The 21,091-nt window shown below is 40.4% G+C and overlaps 1 protein-coding gene and 1 non-coding gene across 2 annotated transcripts; both read left to right on the top strand.

The window, feature by feature from the left end:
* The first annotated feature begins 11,709 nt into the window (after positions 1-11,709).
* On the top strand, positions 11,710-12,644 carry LOC116554388 (olfactory receptor 4D10-like). Its single transcript, XM_032282368.1, is given in 2 exon segments — positions 11,710-12,064; positions 12,067-12,644. Coding segments are annotated over 2 exon segments (933 nt in total).
* A 5,794-nt stretch (positions 12,645-18,438) lies between these two features.
* On the top strand, positions 18,439-18,545 carry LOC116555258. The gene has a single exon (XR_004270455.1). It is a non-coding gene; the product is annotated as a U6 spliceosomal RNA (small nuclear RNA).
* The last annotated feature ends 2,546 nt before the right edge of the window (positions 18,546-21,091 follow it).

Here is a 21,091-nt window from a genome sequence, read left to right as displayed (position 1 = left end):
CTTTTTGTATGTCTGGTAGAATTCAGCTGTGAACCCATCTGGACCTGGACTTTTCCTGGTTGGTAGGCTATTAGTTGCTGCCTCAACTTCAGCCCTTGTTATTGGTCTATTCAGGGTTTCAACTCCTTCCTGATTTAGGCTCAGGAGGGTGCAAGTGTCCAGGAATTTATCCATTTCTTCCAGGTTTACTGGTTTATGTGTGCAGAGTTGTTTGTAGTAATCTCTGATGGTAGTTTGTATTTTTATTGCATCTATTTGATTATTCTCTCTTTTTTTGTTTATTAATCTGGCTAGTGGTCTATTTTGTTGATCTTTTCAAAAAATCAGCTCCTGGATTTATTAATTTTTTGAAAGGTTATTTGTGTCTCTATATCCTTCAGTTCTACTCTGATCTTAGTTATTTCTTGTCTTCTGCTAGCTTTTGAGTTTTTTTTAATCTTGCTCCTCTAGCTCTTTCAATTTTGATGACAGAGTGTTGATCTTGGATCTTTCCTTGTTTCTCATGTGGGCAGTTATTGCTATACATTTCCCTCTAGACACTGCTTTATATGTGTACCAAAGAGTCTGGTACATTGTGTCTTCATTCTTATTGATTTCAAAGAACATCTTTATTCCTGCCTTCATTTCATTGTTTATCCAGTCAACATTCAGGAGCCAGTTGTTCAGTTTCCATGAAGTTGTGCAGTTCTGAGTGAGTTTCTTGATCCTGAGTTCACATTTGATTGCACTGTGGTTTGAGAGACTGTTTGTTATGATTTCCATTCTTTTGCATTTGCTGAGGAGTTATTTACTTCCAATTATGTGGTTGAGTTAGAGTAGGTGTGATGTGGTGCTGAGAAGAATATATATTCTGTGGATTAGGGGTGGATAGTACTGAAGATGTCTATTAGGTTTGCTTGGTCCAGATCTGAGTTCAAGTCCTGGATATCCTTGTTAATTTTATGTCTCATTGATCTGTCTAACATTGACAGTGGAGTGTTAAAGTCTCCCACTATTATTGTGGGGGTGTCTAAATCTCTTTGTAGGTCGTTAAGAACTTGCTTTATGTATCTGGGTGCTCCTGTATTGGGTGCATATATGTTTAGAATCATTAACTCTTCTTGTTACATCGATCCTTTTACCATTGTGTTATGCCCTCCTTTGTCTCTTTTGATTTTTGTTGGTTTAAAGACTATTTTATCAGAGACTAGGATTGCAACTCCTGCCTTTTTTTTTCCTTTCTTTTTTTTCCTCTCCATTTGCTAGGTAAATCTTCCTCCAGTCCTTTATTTTGAGTTTATGTGTGTCCTTGAATGTGAGACGGGTTTCCTGAATACAGCACACCAATGGGTCTTGACTTTTTATCCAGTTTTCCAGTCTGTGTCTTTTGATTGGGGCATTTAACCTATTTACATTTAAGGTTAATATTGTTATGTGTGAATTTGATCCTGCCATTTTGATGCTAGCTGGTTGTTTTGCCCATTAGTTGATGCAGTTTCTTCATTGTCACAGTGGTCTTTACCATTTGGTACATTTTTGGAGTGGCTGTTACTGGTTGTTCCTTTTCATGTTTAGTGCTTCTTTCAGGAGATCTTGTAAGGCAGGCATGGTGGTGATGAAATCTCTCAGCAATTGCTTATCTGTAAAGGATTTTATTTCTCCTTCACTTATGACGCTTCATTTGGCTGGATATGAAATTCTAGGTTGAAAATTCCTTTCTTTAAGGATATTGAATATTGGCCCCCACTCTCTTCTGGCTTGTAGGGTTTCTGTCGAGAGATCCCCTGTGAGTCTAATGGGCTTCCCGTTGTGGGTAACCCGACCTTTCTCTCTGGCTGCACTTAGCATTTTTCCTTCATTTCAACACAGGTGAATCTGATGATTATGTCCCTTGGGGTTAGTCTTCTTGAGGAATATCTTTGTGGTGTTCTCTGAATTTCCCGGACTTGAATGTTGGCCTGCCTTGCTAGGTTGGGGAAGTTCTCCTGCTCAAATTCATTCTCTCTGTCACATTCAGATACACCTAACAAATGTAGATTAGGTCTTTTCACATAATCCCGTATTTCTTGGCGGCTTTGTCCATTTTTTTTCACTCTTTCTTCTCTAATCTTGCCTTCTCATTTTATTTCACTGAGTTGATCTTCAATCCCTGATATCCTATCTTCTGCTTGGTTGATTTGGTTGTTGAAACTTGTGTATGCTTCGCGATGTTCTCGTGTTATGTTTTTCAGCACTATAAAGTCCTTTATATTCTTCTCTAAGCTGTTTATTCTGGTAAGCATTTCCTCTAACCCTTTTTCAAGTTTCTTAGTTTCTTTGCATTGGGTTAGAACATGTTCTTTTAGCTCAGAGAAGTTTGTTATTACCCACCTTCTGAAATCTGTTTCTGTCAATTCATCAGACTCATTCTCCATCAAGCTTTGTTCCCTTACTGGTGAGGAGTTGTGATCCCTTAGAGGAGGGGAGGTGGTCTGGTTTTGGGAGTTTTCATCCTTTTTGCACTGGTTTCTTCCCATCTTTGTGGATTTATCTACCTGTGGTCTTTGTAGTTGGTGGCTTTCAGAAGGGGTCTCTGAGTGGATGTACTTTTTGTTGATGTTGAAGCTATTTCTTTCTGTTTTATAGTTTTCCTTCTAACAATCAGGCCCCTCTGCTGCAGAACTGCTGGAGGTCTCCTCCAGACCCTGCTTGCCTGAGGATCACCTGCAGGGGCTGCAGAACAGTAAGGGTTGCTGTCAGTTTTTTCTTTGGTTACCTTCATCCCAGAAGGGTACCCCACCAGATGTCAGCCTGAGCTCTCCTTTATGGGGTTTCTCTTTGGATATATGGGAGTCAGGGAACTGTTTGAGGAGATAGTTTGTCTCTTATAGGAGCTCAAGTGCTGTGCTGTGAGCTCTGTTGTTCCATTCACAGCTGCTGAGCAGGTACATTTAAGTCTGCTGCAGCAGAACTCATAACCGCCTTTTTTTCCCAGGTGCTCTGTCCTGGGAAGGTGGGGCTTTATTTATAAATTCCTGACATGCTGCTGCCTTTTTTCAGAGATGCCCTGCCAAGCAAGATGCACGGTCTGCCTGCAGAGGCATTGCTGAGCTGCCACGGACTCTGTCCAGCTGCTGTTTAAATTTCCTTTAAATTTGTTTACAGAGGTACCGTTAGAACTGCCTCAGTAATGGCAGTCTACCTCAATAGTGGTGGACTGCCTCAGTAATGGTGGACTGCTTCAGTAATGGTGGATCGCCTCAGTAGTGGTGGACTGCCTCAGTAGTGGTGGACTGCCTCGGTAATGGTGGACACCCTTCCCCCCACAGAGCTGGACCATCCCGGGTCCAGCTATGCTTGCTGCAAAAGTCTCAATCCAGAGCATTTCAGATTGCTGGTCTTTGTGGGGGTGGGGCCCACTGAGCCAGATCTCCTGGCTCCCTGTTTCAGCCCCCTCTTTTTCATTAGAATGGGTGACTCTCTCTCCCAGGCATTCCAGGTGCCAGTTAAAATGGCCACACAGATGTGTGTGAGTATTTGTGCAGAAACCCACCATGCCAGCTGAAACAGCTGTGCTGGAAACTCATCGTGCTTTTTAGCCTGGGAATCTCCTGGTCTGTGGGTAGTAAAAACTCATTTGGAAATGTGTTGATCAATCACTCTCTGCATTGTTCTGGCTATATTATATCAAACCAATCAAAAGAGCATTCCAAAGCTGTTTCTATTCAGCCATCTTGGATCCCTCTCTTGTTTTGTTTTTTGAGACAGGGTCTAGTTCTGTCACTCAGGTTGGAGTGCAGTGGCGTTGAGTGAATTTCTTTTTTTTTTTTTTTAAGACATAATCTCCCTCTGTTGCCAGGCTGGAGTGTAGTGGCACAATCTTGGCTCACTGCAATCTCCACCTCCTGGGTTCAAGCAATTCTCCTGACTCAGCCTCCTGAGTAGCTGGGACTACAGGCGAGCACCACCATGCCCAGCTAATTTTTGTGTTTTTTAGTAAAGACGCGGTTTCACCACGTTGGCCAGGATGGTCTCGATCTCTTGACCTCGTGATCCACCCACCTTGGCCTCCCAAAGTGCTGGGATTACAGGCGTGAGCCACTGTGCCAGGCCTTGAGTGAGTTTCTTAATCCTGAGTTCTAATTTGATTGCACTGTGGTCTGAGAAACTGTTATGATTTCCATTCTTTTGCATTTACTGAGGAGTGATTTATTTCCAATTATGTGGTCAATTTTAGAGTAAGTGTGATGTGGTGCTGAGACCAATGCATATTCTATGGATTTGGGGTGGATAGTTCTGTAGATGTCTATTAGGTCCTCTTGTTCCAGATCTGAGTTCAAGTCCTGGATATCCTTGTTAATTTTCCATCTCATTGATCTGTCTAGTACTGACAGTGGGGTGTTAAGGTTTCCCACTATTACTGTGTGGGAGTCTAAGTCTCTTTGTAGGTCATTAAGAACTTGCTTTATGTATCTGGGTGCTCCTGTATTGGGTGCATATATATTAGGATCGTTAGCTCTTCTTGTTGCATTGATCCCTTTACCATTATGCAATGCCCTTCTTTGTCTCTTTTGATCTTTGTTGGTTTAAAAGCTATTTTATCAGAGGCTAGGTTTGCAACCCCTGCTTTTTTTTTTCTCTCCATTTGCTTGATAAACCTTCCTCCATCCCTTTATTTTGAGCCTCTGTGTGACTTTGCATGTGAGATGGGTTTCCTGAATACAGTACACCAATAGGTCTTGACTCTTTATCCAGTTTTCCAGTCTGCGTCTTTTGATTGGGGCATTTAACCCATTTACATTTAAGGTTAATATTGTTATGTGTGAATTTGATCCTGCCATTTTAATGTTAGCTGGTTGTTTTGCTCATTAGTTGATGCAGTTTCTTCACTGTGTCAATGGTCTTTAAAATTTGGTGTGTTTATGCAGTGGCTGGTACTGGCTATTCCTTTCCATGTTTAGTGCTTGCTTAAGGAATTCTTGTAAGGCAGGCCTGCAGTTCTTATCCATTGCTGCCTATCTCACTGCCCTGCCTAATTGTTTTTGTTGTGTTTCTCACCAACATACTCCATACATTTTATTTATTTACATTATTTATTATCTGGGTCATCCAACTAGAACACTCTATGAGCACAGATTTGGGTCCGTTTTATTCACTGCTGTACTTTCAGTGTCTTGTGTATAAAATAGACTCTCAAGAAATAACTGAAGAGTGAACAGGTTTTTGCACTTTACTGTGTATTTGATATAAATCACAGATGCCAAAGAACATATATAGTCATTAAGTCCCTGTCTCACATGAATGTCATTACTGCATCCTATTTGCATATCAATTCTTGTTTCCAATTAAATTTAAAATCACGAAACTCTATTCCTCAGTACCAAAATTCCAAAATAGACCCAGATTTCTCTGTATCCAATTCATCCCTCTCCTCACCTTCACGGAAAAGGCATCAACTCCTTTCAGACTCTGCCTGTTTAATATGTCTGAATCAGGAGTCTCCCTACATGTCACATAGTTTACCATAAGGCTTGTAGGTAAAGCACATTCTTGTTCCTTTCATTAATTGATTCTCTTCCTTTTCTTGTATCTGCAGCTTCTCACTCAAGTCAGACGTCGATAACTGAGACAGAAGAGGATGGAGGCAAACTTGCATTCAGTGTGGTTCTCTGGGACCAAATTACTTGGCCCCTGAACATGAAACAAACAAAAATTACCCCCTTTTCTTTTGAGACAGAGCCTTGCTGTGTCACCCAGACTGGAGTGCTGTGACATGATCTCGGCTTACTGCAATCTCCACCTTCTGGGTTCAAGCGATTCTCCTGCCTAAGCATCTGAGACCACAGGCACACGCCACCACACATGGCCAACTTCTGTATTATTAGTAGAGACGGAGTTTCACTATGTTGCCCAGTCTGGTCTCAAACTCCTGGACTCAAGTGATCCACCCACTTTGGCCTTCAGGAGTACTGGGAATACAGGTATGAGCCACCACGCCTGGTCAAAAACTACCCATTTTAACCATTTCAACAAACGTGACCTGTCTCATGTTTTTTCTTTGTAGACAAACTTGCTTTACAAAAAAAAAAAAAAGTTGAAAAGCAAAAAAGTCCAAATTCATCACCATTGTGGAAATAGTGAATGTGGGTTCTTTATTATAGAACCATTCAATAAAAAAATCCATTCAATAAACAAGTTATTCTAAATTAATACTGTTAATTGTGTGGATAATTTTATTAATATGCTGATGTGGCTATCTCCAAATTGAAATGTCCCATATGAGTAGATTTGGTAACAGAGAAAATGTGCATTCCCCAAACATTGTCTAAGTTGTGATTCTATTTATGTGGATGCTTATAGCAACATCATAGAGCTAGGATCATTCTGTGTCTAATTAGAAACTGGACTGGTAGCAAATTATTTGAGGTCTAGTTCTCCTAGGTTTTTGGCAATCTAATTGAAACACAAGTAGATGATGTCCTCTGAGCATTGCAAGCTGTGATAATTGGACTCAAAGTCTTGCTGGCATAGCATTCAGCATGTTTTAACAAAGTTTTTATTGTACTGTGGTTAAGGGGATAGATTTCTTTTAATGCTTCTAAAGAACCTGGACACCAACCAAAATATTCCTGGTGTCTGTATACATATGCATGCTTTGGTAACATTTTAATAACTCCCATTGAAACTCCATTACCAATGGCAAAATCAGCCACATAACTTCCACTCTCTTGTTCAATAACATTGTCTTTGCAATTCTTAAATTAAGCATAAGCCTCAGGGATTTGGATTCAAGACAAGAATACAGTGGAAGAACTTTAAAGATATGATACCTTGAGTCTGTTGATACCCTTTCTCTCCTGAAAGTGGAGCAGACACTAGATATCTGGCATTCCAAAGGGCTCTATCTTTAGACAAAATCTTCCAGCATGAATGTCAACAATCTTCTGTCATGCACTGTGTCTAATGGCATCCAATTATTTTTTTAGAGTTTCAGGATCAAAGGAAGAAAGTAAAGCCACCAACCTACTAGGTAAGGTTAAGTTATGTATACTGCAATCAACATGTTGTTACTAACTACAAATAAAAAATTGACTTTTTTCAGGTATATTCTGTTTTCAGGTATATTAAATGCTTTAGAGTCAAGGTGATCATCTCACTGACAGAAACAACAAAGGTGGCTGTTAAATATTGGAAAGACTCATGTTGTGTTAAGAGAGACACAGAGGCCAGGCACGGTGGCTCACACCTATAATTCCATCCCTTTGGGATGCTGAAGTGGGTAGATCTCCTGAGGTCAGGAGTTCACTAGCCTAGCCAACATAGTGAAACCCCATCTCTATAAAAATACAGAAATTAGCCAGGCATGATGGTCAGTGCCTGTAATCTCAGCTACTTGGGAGGCTGAGACAGTAGAATCGCTTGAACCCTAGAGGCAGAGATTGCAGTGAGCCGAGATTGCACCATTGCACTCCAGTCTGGGTGACAGAGCAAGATTCCATGTCAAAAAAGAAAAAGAAAGATAGAAATGTAGTCCATTTGGTTTGAGAGAAAGCATCATGCAATTGCTATGACGCTTGAGTTGCTTAGTGGTAAGATCCCTTTCTGTCAAATGCTTATCTTCACAATTTTTTTCAATCTTTTTAGAAAAATTTGAGCCTTTATGGAATATTAGGGGAAAGGCACTATTTATTTTATCTTATTTCCTTCTCTTGGATTTTATACATCTGTTTCTTCAGCCAAACAGATTCATGAAATATTTCATATGAAGTACAGGAATAATGTACTTCAATGCTTACCCAATAGATGGTGGTGAGATTTAAATTAATCAACTTTTTATGCTGCTTCACCTATAGGAATCACTCAAAAGAATAGAGGCTTTTTTTACTACTGGAAATCATCATTTCTTGTATCATACTTCCCATCTCATCCAAATCTACCTCTGTTTACCTCACATTCTATAATGACATACCTCACATTCTATAATGCATGATGTTTCATCAATTTACACAAATCATCCACTTTTTATTAAGCTATAAACAGTTGTTAAAAACTGACAGTGTGCTCCAACTTCTCCATATGCATTTGAAGATTGCCATATATGTTCACCGGCTATGTATAAGGTGGGGCAAGTAATAATAATTTAAAATTTTTCCTTCGATGATCAATACAGCTTATAAACATCAACACTATTCTAAAGATGGTAATGTCTCTCACTGCTGTCTGGCCCCACCATCCTCTTAGTTTGATCCAAAAATGGAAAGAGCAGAAGAAGGTCTCATGATACAGTGTAGGCTGCCTCTCAGAAGGTGTCACTGTCTTTTTCCCTCCTCCACACTGGAGCAAGAACCACAGCCTTCCGTCACCACTTTTCAGAACAACCCCCTCTATGTAATACTAGAAGTTCATAGATCAGAGTTGAGACAAAGAAGTCAAAGGACATTGCCCCCACCCACCATGGAGGAACATTTTAAGCTTTACTACCCTGAATATGAGAACATGGAGGTCAGTAAACAGTTCAATTAGTCACTAACCAACCAGTACCTAACAAACACTGAATGTAATAATAAGGTCTTGGCTGGGTACGGTGGCTTATACTTATAATCTCAGCACTTTGGGAAGCCAAGATGTGCAGATCATGAGGTCAGGAGTTTGAGACCAGCCAGAACAACATGATGAAACCCCATCTCTACTGAAAACACAAAAATTAGCCAGACATGGTGGTGTGTGTCTGTAATCCCTGCTACTGGGGAGGCTGAGGCAGGAAAATAGCTTGAACCCAGGGGGCAGAAGTTGCAGTGAGCCAAGACTGTGCCACTGCACTCCACCCTGGGTGGCAGAGTAAGACTCCATCTCAAAATAATAATAATAATAATAATTTCTTTATTAGTAGGATAAGAAATTATGGGTACTAATAAAAATCTCCTTTCATTCCACACTTCCCCACTCTGTGCCAACCACACAGCATTTTCCAGTGTTCTCTGTATAAGTATGTCATCTTCACTACTGACTTTTTATGGGCTGTTTCTTTGCATGATAGATCCTGCTTCCATTTCTTGAAAATTGGTCATGACTGAGGGAAAACATCACCTCCTATAGAAAACCTTCCTGCACTATTCCCAGATAGAGCTCTGCTGTGCTCCCACAGCACTATATTTGTACCAGCATCATCTCCCATGTGTGATTATGCACTTATGTTTTTATATTTTCCATTAGAGTGAAAATGGCTCCAGAGTAAGAACTTTCCTGTACTCTTGTGTATATTGCTAATACGAGCAGAATTCCAACCATCCCATGAAAATCATGAAATGTGTGTTGAAGGATTAAAAGACCCATTGGCTAAATGAATGCCTTCTCACTTGCCCTAGTAAATGCAGGCTCGGGAATGTAATCGAGTCCAACTTTAGGGAGACAGATTCCATTTTTGTGACATCAATTCTGGCTGCACAACCTTATTGAGATTGTTACAGAAGGGATGGGAGATTGGTTGGGTTAAACTCATGCTAACCTCAAACTTATCTTGGAATTTTATTATTTTATATACAAATATCTCATCTGGGACAGTTTCTCTGCCACCTTTACCCTAAATGCAAAGACATAATTCTGGTCAACTGAATGCTTAAACAATAATTACATGTTGTAGTGGATGGAATGTTGGCTTTGGAGCTAAAAGAATCACATTTGAAGTGAGGTACCACCACTTACTTCTGTTGTGAGTTTGGGAAAATGAACTCACCTTTCTGAACATCATTTCTTTGTCTGTAAGGAAGAAATAAAAAACTCTTCTTCATAAGAATAAATAAGAGAATCATTCACAAAACATTTTAACTTTTGGGGTATGAAGATTAGAGGGGGATGATGACTCTCCAGCTGGTTTTCTCCCAACCACCTATAAATGGACCTACTGATGGTGGAAACAGAAAAGGAGGAGGAACAGGACAGGAGAACAAAGTAGATTCCCAGTTGGTCCCTGCCTTTCGACGGAGCCTGAAGCGGGGCATCAACATTAAGTCCCCAGGGTCAGCCTTGTAACCTCTTAAATGAATCTCCTCCTTATTTCAGATCCCTCCTCTTCCCTGCTAGCTCAAACTGATAATATCCACACCGGATCCATCTGACACAGTCCAGAGCTGAAGAGTCAGAGCCCCAATCATTCAACTAGTTGTTGGCAGAATAAGGACCAGATAAAAGCAATGCTCCAATCTCCCCAATCCAGAGCCCTCTTCACTACATCCCACTGACTCTCTCAGCAGGAAAATTATTCCTTTTGTGAAAAAGCTAATCACTGTTCAGATTTACAAAACCATTGGAGGTTCTCATCAAAATGTGTTCCTGCACAGGGTAGAAAACTCACTGATAATAATATTAGTATTAATATTACAGCATCAGCTAAAACAAAACAAGAACCAGTTGATGGTCCTTGCACTTCTTGTATCTAGAAAAATCCGAACCTTTTGACCTCCATAGCAGCGTAACTAACAAGATGAGATAAAAATATTTTCTTAAAATAAACAAAAAACAAAATTATTACAATAGTGTATTTTAATGCTATTCACTCTCAAAATACCACATGGTTCCACTTCTAAAATAGTCAAATTCATTGAAACTGAAAGTAGAATGGTAGTTGCCAGGGGCTGATGGGAGAGGGAACAGGGGAGTTTTTGGTCAATTGGTATAAAGATTCACTTATACAAGATATATAAGTCCTAGAAAATTGCTGTACAACATTCCACTTATAGTTAACAATCCACTACTGTACACTTGAAAATTGTTAATAGATCTTGTGTTAACTGTTTTTACCACAATCAAAAACATTAATTATATTCTTTGAGATTTGTTTTAACACATTGTTTCAAATCTGTTTCCTAATAGCGAATTTAACATATTTTCTTTTTTTTAATTTATTTTATTGCATTTTAGGTTTTGGGGTACATGTGAAGAACATGCAAGATTGTTGCATAGGTACACACGTGGCAGTGTGATTTGCTGTCTTCCTCCCCATCACCTACATCTGGCATCTCTCCCCTTGCTATCTCTCCCCAACTCCCCACCTCCCAACGTCCCTCCCCTATTTCCCCCCAACAGACCCCAGTGTGTAGTGCTCCCCACCCTGTGTCCATGTGTTCAAATAAATATCAAGCAAAAAATCTGATTAGTGTAAAGTAGTGACAAGGAGAAGTTAACTAAGTGAAATCCCAGGCTGCAATTTTAAGAACTCTGACAGAAAACAACCAAGAGCTAGGAAATTGATCCATGGCACAGCAATATTGCAATAAGAAATAGGACAATCCTCTTAGTAACATAAGACTCTCTTGAAGTCAACAGAATATTAGCTAATATGACTATTAAGTGCCTAGACTATAAGTTTCCTAACGGCTGGAACTACATCTTACTTATTTTTGTATTTAACACTTCACAGTTCCTGACAACCAATAAGTTTGCATGGATATAAAAATAAATAATAAAAATAATAAATTTAAGTATGCTAAGTAAATGTCACTATTAAACATAATATGCTTATTCTTTTCCAAAATAGTTTTATAGGAAAAGAATTACTGAACGACTTTGCATATATTAGATCAGCAAACTGATTGCTATCTTTAAAATGTGGACAATGCAACAAACTACAAACACTACAACTGCGTGGGAAGTTTCTGAACTGCCTTCTAGTGTGTTTGGGACGATAATAAAACACACATCCCAGTGCTGTTGCATGACATAGCTTGAACAAAAGAGAATAAAGAGGAGGATTCAATGGAGATAAAAAATTGCACCAGGGTAAAGGAATTTATTTTCCTTGGCCTAACCCAGAATCAGGAAGCAAGCTTGGTCCTGTTTCTTTTCCTACTCTTGGTGTACGTGACGACCCTGCTGGGAAACCCCCTCATCATGGTCACTGTCACTTCTGAATCTCGCCTTCACGCACCCATATATTTTTTGCTCCGTAACTTATCTATTGCTGATATCTGCTTCTCCTCCATCACAGCACCCAAGGTTCTGGTGGACCTTCTATCTGAGACAAAGACCATCTCCTTCAATGGTTGCTTCACTCAGATGTTTCTCTTCCACTTTATTGGAGGAGCGGATGCATGTTCTCTCTCAGTGATGGCATGGATCGATATGTGGCCATCTTCAAGCCCCTGCACTATGTGACCATCATGAGTAGAGACCATTGCATTGGGCTAACATTGGCTGTCTGGGTGGGGGGCTTTGTCCACTCCATCGTGCAGATTTCCCTGTTGCTCCCTCTCCCTTTCTGTGGACCCAGTGTTCTTGACACTTTCTATTGTGATGTCCCCCAGGTTCTCAAACTTGCCAGTACAGATATTTTCATATTTGAACTACTAATGATTTCCAACAATGGACTGCTCACCACACTGTGGTTTTTCCTGCTCTTGGTGTCCTACATGGTCATATTATCATTACTCAAGTCTCAGACAGGGGAGGGCAGGAGGAAAGCCATCTCCACCTGCACCTCCCACATCGCTGTGGTGACCCTGCATTTCGTGCCCTGCATCTATGTCTATGCCCTGCCCTTCACTGCCCTCCCCACAGATAAGGCCATCTCTATCACCTTCACTATTATCTCCCCTCTGCTCAACCCCTTGATCTACACTCTGAGGAACCATGAGATGAAGTCAGCCATGAGGAGGCCGAAGAGATGGCTTAGACCTTCCAATAGGAAATAGACCTGTACTTCTCTCCTTCTCACCACTTTTGAAAACACATGCCCCACAAATACACTCTACTCACTAATTGATTTCTAATTATTTTTTAGTCTACTAATAAGAAACATAACTTTCAAACATTCTGATTAGCAGGCCATAATAATGTAAAAAGATGGGTCTCTGTGTCACAGGAGAAAGTACATGGATACAATTGTTAGCAGGAGAGGTGTATTGTTTTTGCAATACAGCCTTGGAAAAACTAAAGGAAATGGAATCAAAATACACTCAGAGATTTCCACTACAGTCCTGTGTTGTTGCCAGGAAGGGAACTGAAACACACATTAGAAATATGATGCAGCTTGGGCATTAGGATTCCATGAGATCTTTCATGAAGTCAGTGGATCCTGATTTTAAAAGACACATCCCAGTTAAGTTTCTCCTCCAATTCTATAATATGAATCAAATAACACCAACTTTAGGTTTTTTAATCTCAAGCCTACCTACCAGTAGCTGAGAGCAGGTGCTTGGATCAGCACGGCTTGAGTTAGAACATGACCTCACATATTGTGATCTCTGTGACCTTAAGCACAGTTCTAACCTGATTTTCCTCTGAACCCCAGGCCTCCTGGCCACCCCTCCAGGACATTCCCTCAGCAGCCTGTGTTTGGCTGTAGCACAACACTTGGGGCCCTGTTTCAATTCCCTGTTCTCTTTCTCCCAATTTCCCCCAGTAGGATTATGCTTTATTTATTGTCATATCCCCAACACCTGGCACAAGTATAATATAATAAACACTACTGAAAATTACTGAATTAAAACATTCAATGAATGAACATTGACCCTCACTCATTTCTGCTATTCAAATCATTGGAGGCCAAGGAGGGTGGATCATGAGGTCAGGAGTTCAAGACCAGCCTGGCCAAGATGGTGAAACCCTGTCTCTGCTAAAAATACAAAAATTAGCTGGGCATGGAGGCTGCTGCCTGTAATCCCAGCTTCTCAGGAGGCTGAGGCAGAGAATTGTTTGAACCTGGGAGGCGGAAGCTGCAGTGAGCCGTGATCTCACCACTGCACTCCAGCCTGGGTGACAGAGCAAGACTCTATTTCAAATTTAAAAAAAAAAAAGATGAAGAAAAAAAATTCATTTTTACTCTCTGAAGACATGACTTTCTAAAAATGACTGAAATCTTTGAAGCAGCTTCAGACTGTGCACGTTTATTCAAAAAGCTGGAAAAAAGTGAAAAACATTATTCAATATATCAAGTTGATTTTTATTTGTTTACTTAATGTGTTATCACAGCTGCTGAGAATTGTTCTTTCATTTTTTGTTTTGTCCATTTCTGGAGGTAGATCCTAGATATCTTAAAATTATTGAAATTAGCAAAATGTGTATGTCAGTATACAAATCTCAGTTCACAAATCAGGTATGCAAAGGCCCTGAGATTGGGATGTGTCCACAGGGTCCAAGAAACAGCAAGGAGGCCATTGGGACTAAGTGAGAGAAAGCAAGTAGAGAGGAAGTACCTGTAGTTGAATTCAGAGAGATGGTGGGGCCGCAACTTTGTGGGCAGTTGCAAAGCTTTTAGCTTTCACACTGAGTAGGATGGACACATTTGGAGGTCTTTAAGGAACAGAAGAGGGTTAAGAACAAGAACCGGGAACCAATTCAGAACCTACTATGATAGCCCCATGAGAGAAAGAGTGAAGACGTGACTTAGAATGGTAATGGTGGTCATGGTGAAAAGTTTGAAAAACTTCGAAGGTCAAGTTAGCAGGATTTGCAAATGAACCCAACATGGGTTTCCTGACTACTATGTATCCTGTGAGAACTCCATCATCCAATTTAGTCATCAAGCCATTGAAAGCTCCTTCATTCTCACCTACACGATCCCTTCAAATCCAATATCTCCTTCCAGTACTTACATGTCACATTTCAGACTCCTCCTGCACACATGGGACTGCAAGAATAGAAATGTATTCCCCAGCAGAAGCCAAAGGTTAACCTCATTTAGTTACCTTGTAGGAGTCAGTATAGCTGTGGAATTTTCTTAGGGACTCACACTTCCCTGAAAGCATCCATGTAATCAAAGCTGCAAAAATAAATTAAATAAAATAAAGTCAACTTTTTATATTCATGAACAAATGTACCTGGAGATGATCAATAATATAAAAAGTCAGGTTTTTGTTTAGTTTTCTTGGTTATTACCATTTATCATGCTATTTCTTTATATTTTCAAATCACTTAATAAATACTATTTTTTTAACAAAGGCACCAGTATTTCTTGGAGAAATGACTGATTTTAGGACTGGGACAGGAAATATACAATACAAGCCTGGAGCATCTTTTAGCACCAAAAAACAAGGAAATGTTTACAAAGCAAAACAGTGGAGGTGTGTCAAAGGATCACAGGAGCCAAATGAAAGAGTTCCCAATGGCCAAAGTCAGAACAACAAAATACATAATGTAGTCATGGATTGTAGTCATATAGTCATTGGTTGACTATAATGTAGTCAACCAAAAGTATAAAATAAATATCCATGAGCCTATACTAATATAAATAAATGACTGAATAAATAAATAAATGGCAGATAATAGACAAGTCTTTCATGCAGAATAATTCCAAATAATGTATGTAGATTCCCCACCCTCAAGGACATGGAGCATGACTCCCAATTCTTTTTTTGTTTTGTTTTTAATTGAGACATGGTCTCACTCTCTTGCCCAGGCTGGAGGGCGTTGCTGCATCTTGGCTTACTGTAGCCTCAATCTCCTAGGCTCAGGCGATCCTCCCACCTCAGACCCACAAGTAGCTGGGACTATTGGCAGGTGCCATCATGCCGGACTAATTGTTATATTTTTAGTAGAGACAGGGTTTCACCATGTTTCCCAGACTAGTCTTAAACTCCTAGGCTCAAGCAGTCCTCCTGCCTTGCCCTCCGATATTGCTGGGATTATAGGCACAAGCCACCACACCCAGCCCCAACTATCTGAGTTATAAATAACGTCATCAGTGATCAATCATGTTAATGGTATGTACCCTGATATGGTTTGACTATGTCGTCACACAAATCTCATCTTGAATTGTAGCTCCCATAATTGCCGTGTGTTGTGGGAGGGATCAATGGGAGACATTTGAATCATGGGGGTGATTTCCCCCATACTGTTCTCATGGTAGAGAATAAGTCTCACGAGAGCTGATGGTTTTATAAGGGGTTTCCCCTTTTCCTTGGTTCTCATTTTCTCTTCCCTGCCACCATATAAGATGTGACTTGTTCCCCCTTGCCTTTTGCCATGATTGTGAGGTCTTCCCAGCCATGTGGAACTGTGAGTCAATTAAACTTCTTTCCTTTATAAGTACCCTGTCTCAGGTATGTGTTTATCAGGAGCACAAAAATGGGCTAACACATACTATTTGATATGATGTGATGAGAGTGGCATTCGGCCTCTGCGGTCTTTCTCCCAGACATCTGCAACCCATGTCTAACCACGAGAAAATCACCAGAATAGGCCAAATTGAAGGACATTGTGTAACAGCGGTGCTCAACCTTTTTGGCGCCATGGGCTGGTTTTGCAGAGGAGAATTTTTCCACAGACAAAGGTGGCGGGGATGGTTTTGGGATGATTCAATGCATTACATTTACCGTGCACTTTATTTCTATTATTATTACATGCAATATATAATGAAATAATTATACAACTCACCATAATGTAGAATCAGTGGGAGCCCTGAGCTTGTTTTTTTTGCAGCTAGATGGTCCCATCTGGAGGAGATGGGAGACAGTGACAGATCATCAGGCATTAGAGTCTCGGAAGGAACATGCAACCTAGATCCCTCATATGCGCGGTTCGCAGTAGTGTTCCCGCTCCTGTAAGAATCTAATGCCCCTGCTGATCTGACAGAAGGTGGAGCTCAGGCAGTAATGCTAGCAATAAGGAGTGGCTGTAAATACAGATAAAGCTTCTCTCACTGGTTCACCTGCCACTCACCTCCTGCTGTGTGGCCTGGTTTCTAACAGGGCAAAGCTGGTAACAGTTCATGGCCTGGTGGTTGCGGATTCCTGTTGTATAAAACACCTGAAAAGGACTCTTCAGTACTGTCAAGGTCATCAAAAACAAGGGACACAATGGGAGCCAGTATGGCCAGTATTCCATTTCTAGAAGCTCAAGGCTGTAGATTTTAAAGATGGCCAAACAATGTGGCTAGCTATTGAATAGAATCACATTTCTCACTGTGTGGCCATCTTGGTGTCTCGTTTCATTTGACTTTATTTTTTAGTATAGACAGCAAACCATGCTGCTCTATCCTGTGCCTGCTTCAACCTTTTCCCGAACTGGGGATCCCAGTAGATAAAGTAAGTGGTGAGATCTGGAGAAAGGATGAGCCATCTCCCAAACTTTCATGCCCCTGTGCTGTCTCTTACTAGAGGTTCCATTTTCAGTTCTCTTTGTGTAAGTTGTTAGACTTGGAAATAGAACAGGTTGGAAGACCAGACAGTGAGTCCAATCTCCTTGTCAGCTCCAAGTTTATCTGTACCATGTGCACTCATGGGAAGGGTACCCTATGATTACCAAAAACAGCACTTTTGGAGTTTTCTTAGGAATAGAGCTTGACATATTTCAACATAACTTTTCTTCCTTTTGGAGCCAGAAGATAAGGAGATTCACTTTTCAGTTGCCTCTGGAAAATTTTAGGCTCTAGGCAAAATGCGTGTTCCTAAGCATATGTGTCTGAGTGACTTCTTAATTATTCCCCCTGAAACAACCTCACCGTCAGCAGAATTTTTCCACAACCACATCCAACTAAAATCCCTCTGATAATTCTCACACTAGCTCTGGGATTAAGGAACTGGTAAATATGACGGGACACTGTGAATCAGTGTGAAAGAGTCAAGAAAATATTATTCCCAAGTCCTCTCCACATTAAGATAGAAGAGACACCATTGAAATAACTGGTCTTCGGAGGGGTGTTGAGCAGAGTTTTCCGAAGTTGTATGATTCCCAAGGTTCATGTGAACATTATTTAAAATGTTGGAGTTCTTGGAAGAAGGTTGCAGATTTTAGGTAAAAAAAATCAAAGTGTGTGTGTGTGTGTGTGTGTGCATGCGCGCCGGTGTCTGGATGTTTATGCATAGAGTGAGAAAATAAGGATAAGAAAAATTGAAATCTAGGTGTAATTATTAAGATTCACAAGCACACTGTGAATATAAATAATGTAATATGTGTACAAGATGCTGCATTCTGGGGAGAACCTTCCTTTAGTAACAGCATAAGTTAGAAATACTAACAAAGAGTACATTGTGAAATGAGAAAGAGAATTGAGGTCAGTTTGGAATTGGGGGAAAGGCAGCTTTTGCCCTCTGAGACCTCTTGAATGGTACAGAGAAGAGATTTTTCTCAGTCTTCATTTCTATAGATGGATCTTCTCAGGCTGAAATCAACAGAGGTAATTCTTAGCCTGAATTTAAACATACAGTAATACATAAAGTATTTTGAACACTCACAAAAGTTTAAAGACTCAGACAACAAACACCTGTCTACTCTTCTTTAGATCTAACACAAACATAAGTAGTTTATAGTGTAGACAACAGGAGAAAACTTCCCCTTCACCCTCTGAAAGTTCGCTGAAAATCAGTGGACAAAAGGCAGACGATTAGGAGAAAAGAAATACAAATGTATTTGATCATAGTTTTACATGACATGGGAGGATTCAGAATGAAGACCCAAAGATACAAGGAAAATGTTCATTTCTATGTTTAGGTCCAACAAAATATGGACAGCCATGTAGAAATACGATTGGACAAAAAAGGTATGATCACTTGCTTTGGCAGCAGATATATACTAAAATCAGGAAAATACAGCGGAGATTAACATGGCCCCTTTACAAGGATGGCACACAAATTCATGAAACGCTCCATAAAAATTGAAATTTAAAATTTTAAAAAATGGTATGATCTAATGCTAATGGACAATGGGGAAACCCAGCACGGCCTGACTGTTTAGATCCTGTTTGGCCTCTCTGTGCAGCAATTCCTTCCTCCTGGGTATGAGGTAGTGCTTGCTCTTTCTCTCTGGAATGGAGTTCTTAAGATCTACGATCAAACAAAGTAGACCTGAGAATTTATTTCTGGCCAACTCTTACACAGAAAGGCAGAGTAATGGGGAAGTTAGAGGAATATCTTTAGGTTTTATGGCTGGTTTTGGAGAAAAAAGGTTCTGGTTTCCACGATATGCCTTAGGGAAGAGGTATTGTAGTTTCTACAGCTAACCTTGGGGAAGAATAAAGAGTCAGAGACCTGACACAGGACAGCAGGAGGAGGTCAGAGAGAAACTTGTACTTCGGAGGCTGCTTCCGAGGCCTTCATTATTGGGTATTGTTTTCTGGGACTTTACAATAGCAGCGATTTTCTTTTCTCTGTCTTTCCATGCTGTCATGATTGCACCCTTACTTTCCAGCCAAACTTCCCACTCATAAGCAACCTTCACATGTTTAAATAGTCCCCTAAGGCCAGAAGATCCTTTCTCCCTGTTCCTATATGTCCCAAACATAAATGCCACTTCCTCCATACAGCTTCGCTGAGCCTCTTAGTTGGAAATCATCCTCTACTCACACTCAGCTCTTCACCTATCCTCAGATGGTCCCCATCACTCCCACATAATGGATTTCAATGCTTTTCACACTGTGTTTAGATTATATGCCTTTATCTCAAATAACCTAGAACTCTTCCCATATTCCATCAATAGTTGCTAAATAATTGGATGGATTAAAAGTAGCAGATGTTTCCTTTAAATTACCAAAGGCAGTTTGAGAACATGAGACCTATTTCTTTCTGACCAATAGGCCTGGCATGGGGTCTGGGATATGGTCTACCTTCCACCTCTTTGTATGTAAACATTGTGGCGTATACATGGGAGTCCCCTTGAAGACTTTAATAACTACATTGGTTTTCATCAACATCTCTAGAAACTATACTGAGTTGGTGTTCCTAGTGACCATTTCCTCTCTTTTTAAGCTAATCAGGATTGATATCTACCGTTTAGTTCAATACATTCCATTTACTGATGAGGCTCCACTGTTAGGGTTCCTCAGCATAGCACTAATCATGACAGATAACCAGCCCATATGCTGAGAAGTTTACACACGTTAATTCTTCAACCCTCACAACTTCCCTGTGAACTGGGTATTATTATCATCCCCATGCCACAGATGGAGAAGTAGAGGCTCAATGGAGTCATGCACTTGCCCAAATCACACAGTGGCAAAGCCAGGACTTAAACCCAGATGACTCTCGATCCCAGAGCCCTTGCACTGAGCAATTTCTCTGGTCTGCTAATAAGATGTCAGAGAAGAAGCCAAACCAAGCAAGTGCTTTTTTTGCTCTCCTACGCCATCACTACCCTCTGGGTCACTGGAAGGCAAGTATCTCCTAATTCCTTCAAAACAGTTAACGTTCTCATGAAGTGGTTAAGGACACACATGTGGAAAACATGCAGCTCCTCTAAAAGTCCATAAATATTGGCAATATATTTATTGCCAATAAATAAAGTCCCGAAATATTGGCAATATATTTATTGAAGAAGTTGTGTGTGGGAATTATTAACCTGCACTTGTCTTTAAGGTAGCACACATATAATTACACTTATTACAGATTAGGCAATGTTCTAAGTACAGATGCTCCACATAATTAATTTATTTAACCCTCACAAAAGTCTTATGAAGGAGATGCTATTGTCTCCAAATTACTGATACAGAGAATGAGGTCACGGGGTGAAGCAACTTGTGCTTGTTGGCTCAGCCAGTAAGTACTCAGCTGGGCTTTGAATAGGCTGTGTGGTGCCAGAGTCCACCAGGCATCTACCTCGAAGGTAGAATACTTCTTGGCAGCTTGTTATTTAGATTTACCCATTAAATAGATTTTGGACAAAACTGCATAGAGATGGAAGAAAACTTGAAGTCAAAGTGAGATGAGAAACATCTTCATTTACATTGGAGAACATACCCAAAAAACGGGAAGAATGGGACTTTTGCCCTTCTTTTGTTTTTGATTATGGAAAGAAAAAGGAGATAAAGTAGGAAGAAAGAAAACAAGGCCCATTTCAAAGAATTACAAAAAAAAAAATAAAGAAAGAAAGAAATTCAAAAGCAGCACAATTATAAGGTAAGTATATGTGTAACAGTTTAAAAAATACTGCCTGCCAGGTGCAGTGGCTCATGCCTATAATCCAGACACTCTGGGAGGCCAAGGCGGGTGGATCACCTGAGATCAGAAGTTCAAGACTACCCTGCCCAACGTGGTGAATCCCACCTCTACTTAAAATAAAAAATTAGTCAGGCATGGTGCTGCGTGCTGTAACCCCAGCTACTTGGGAGGCTGAGGTGGAAGAATCACCTGAACCTGGGAGGCGGAGGTTGCAATGAGCCTAGATCGTGCCACTGCACTCCAGCCTGGGCAACAGAGCAAAACTCTGT

The sequence above is a fragment of the Sapajus apella genome, unplaced genomic scaffold (genome assembly GCF_009761245.1).
Source record: "Sapajus apella isolate SASKATOON/1434 unplaced genomic scaffold, GSC_monkey_1.0 scaffold14, whole genome shotgun sequence".
In the NCBI taxonomy this organism is placed as follows: Eukaryota; Metazoa; Chordata; class Mammalia; order Primates; family Cebidae; genus Sapajus; species Sapajus apella.
The sequence above is the reverse complement of the archived record's forward strand: the minus strand, read 5'-3'. Positions and strand labels throughout refer to the sequence as shown.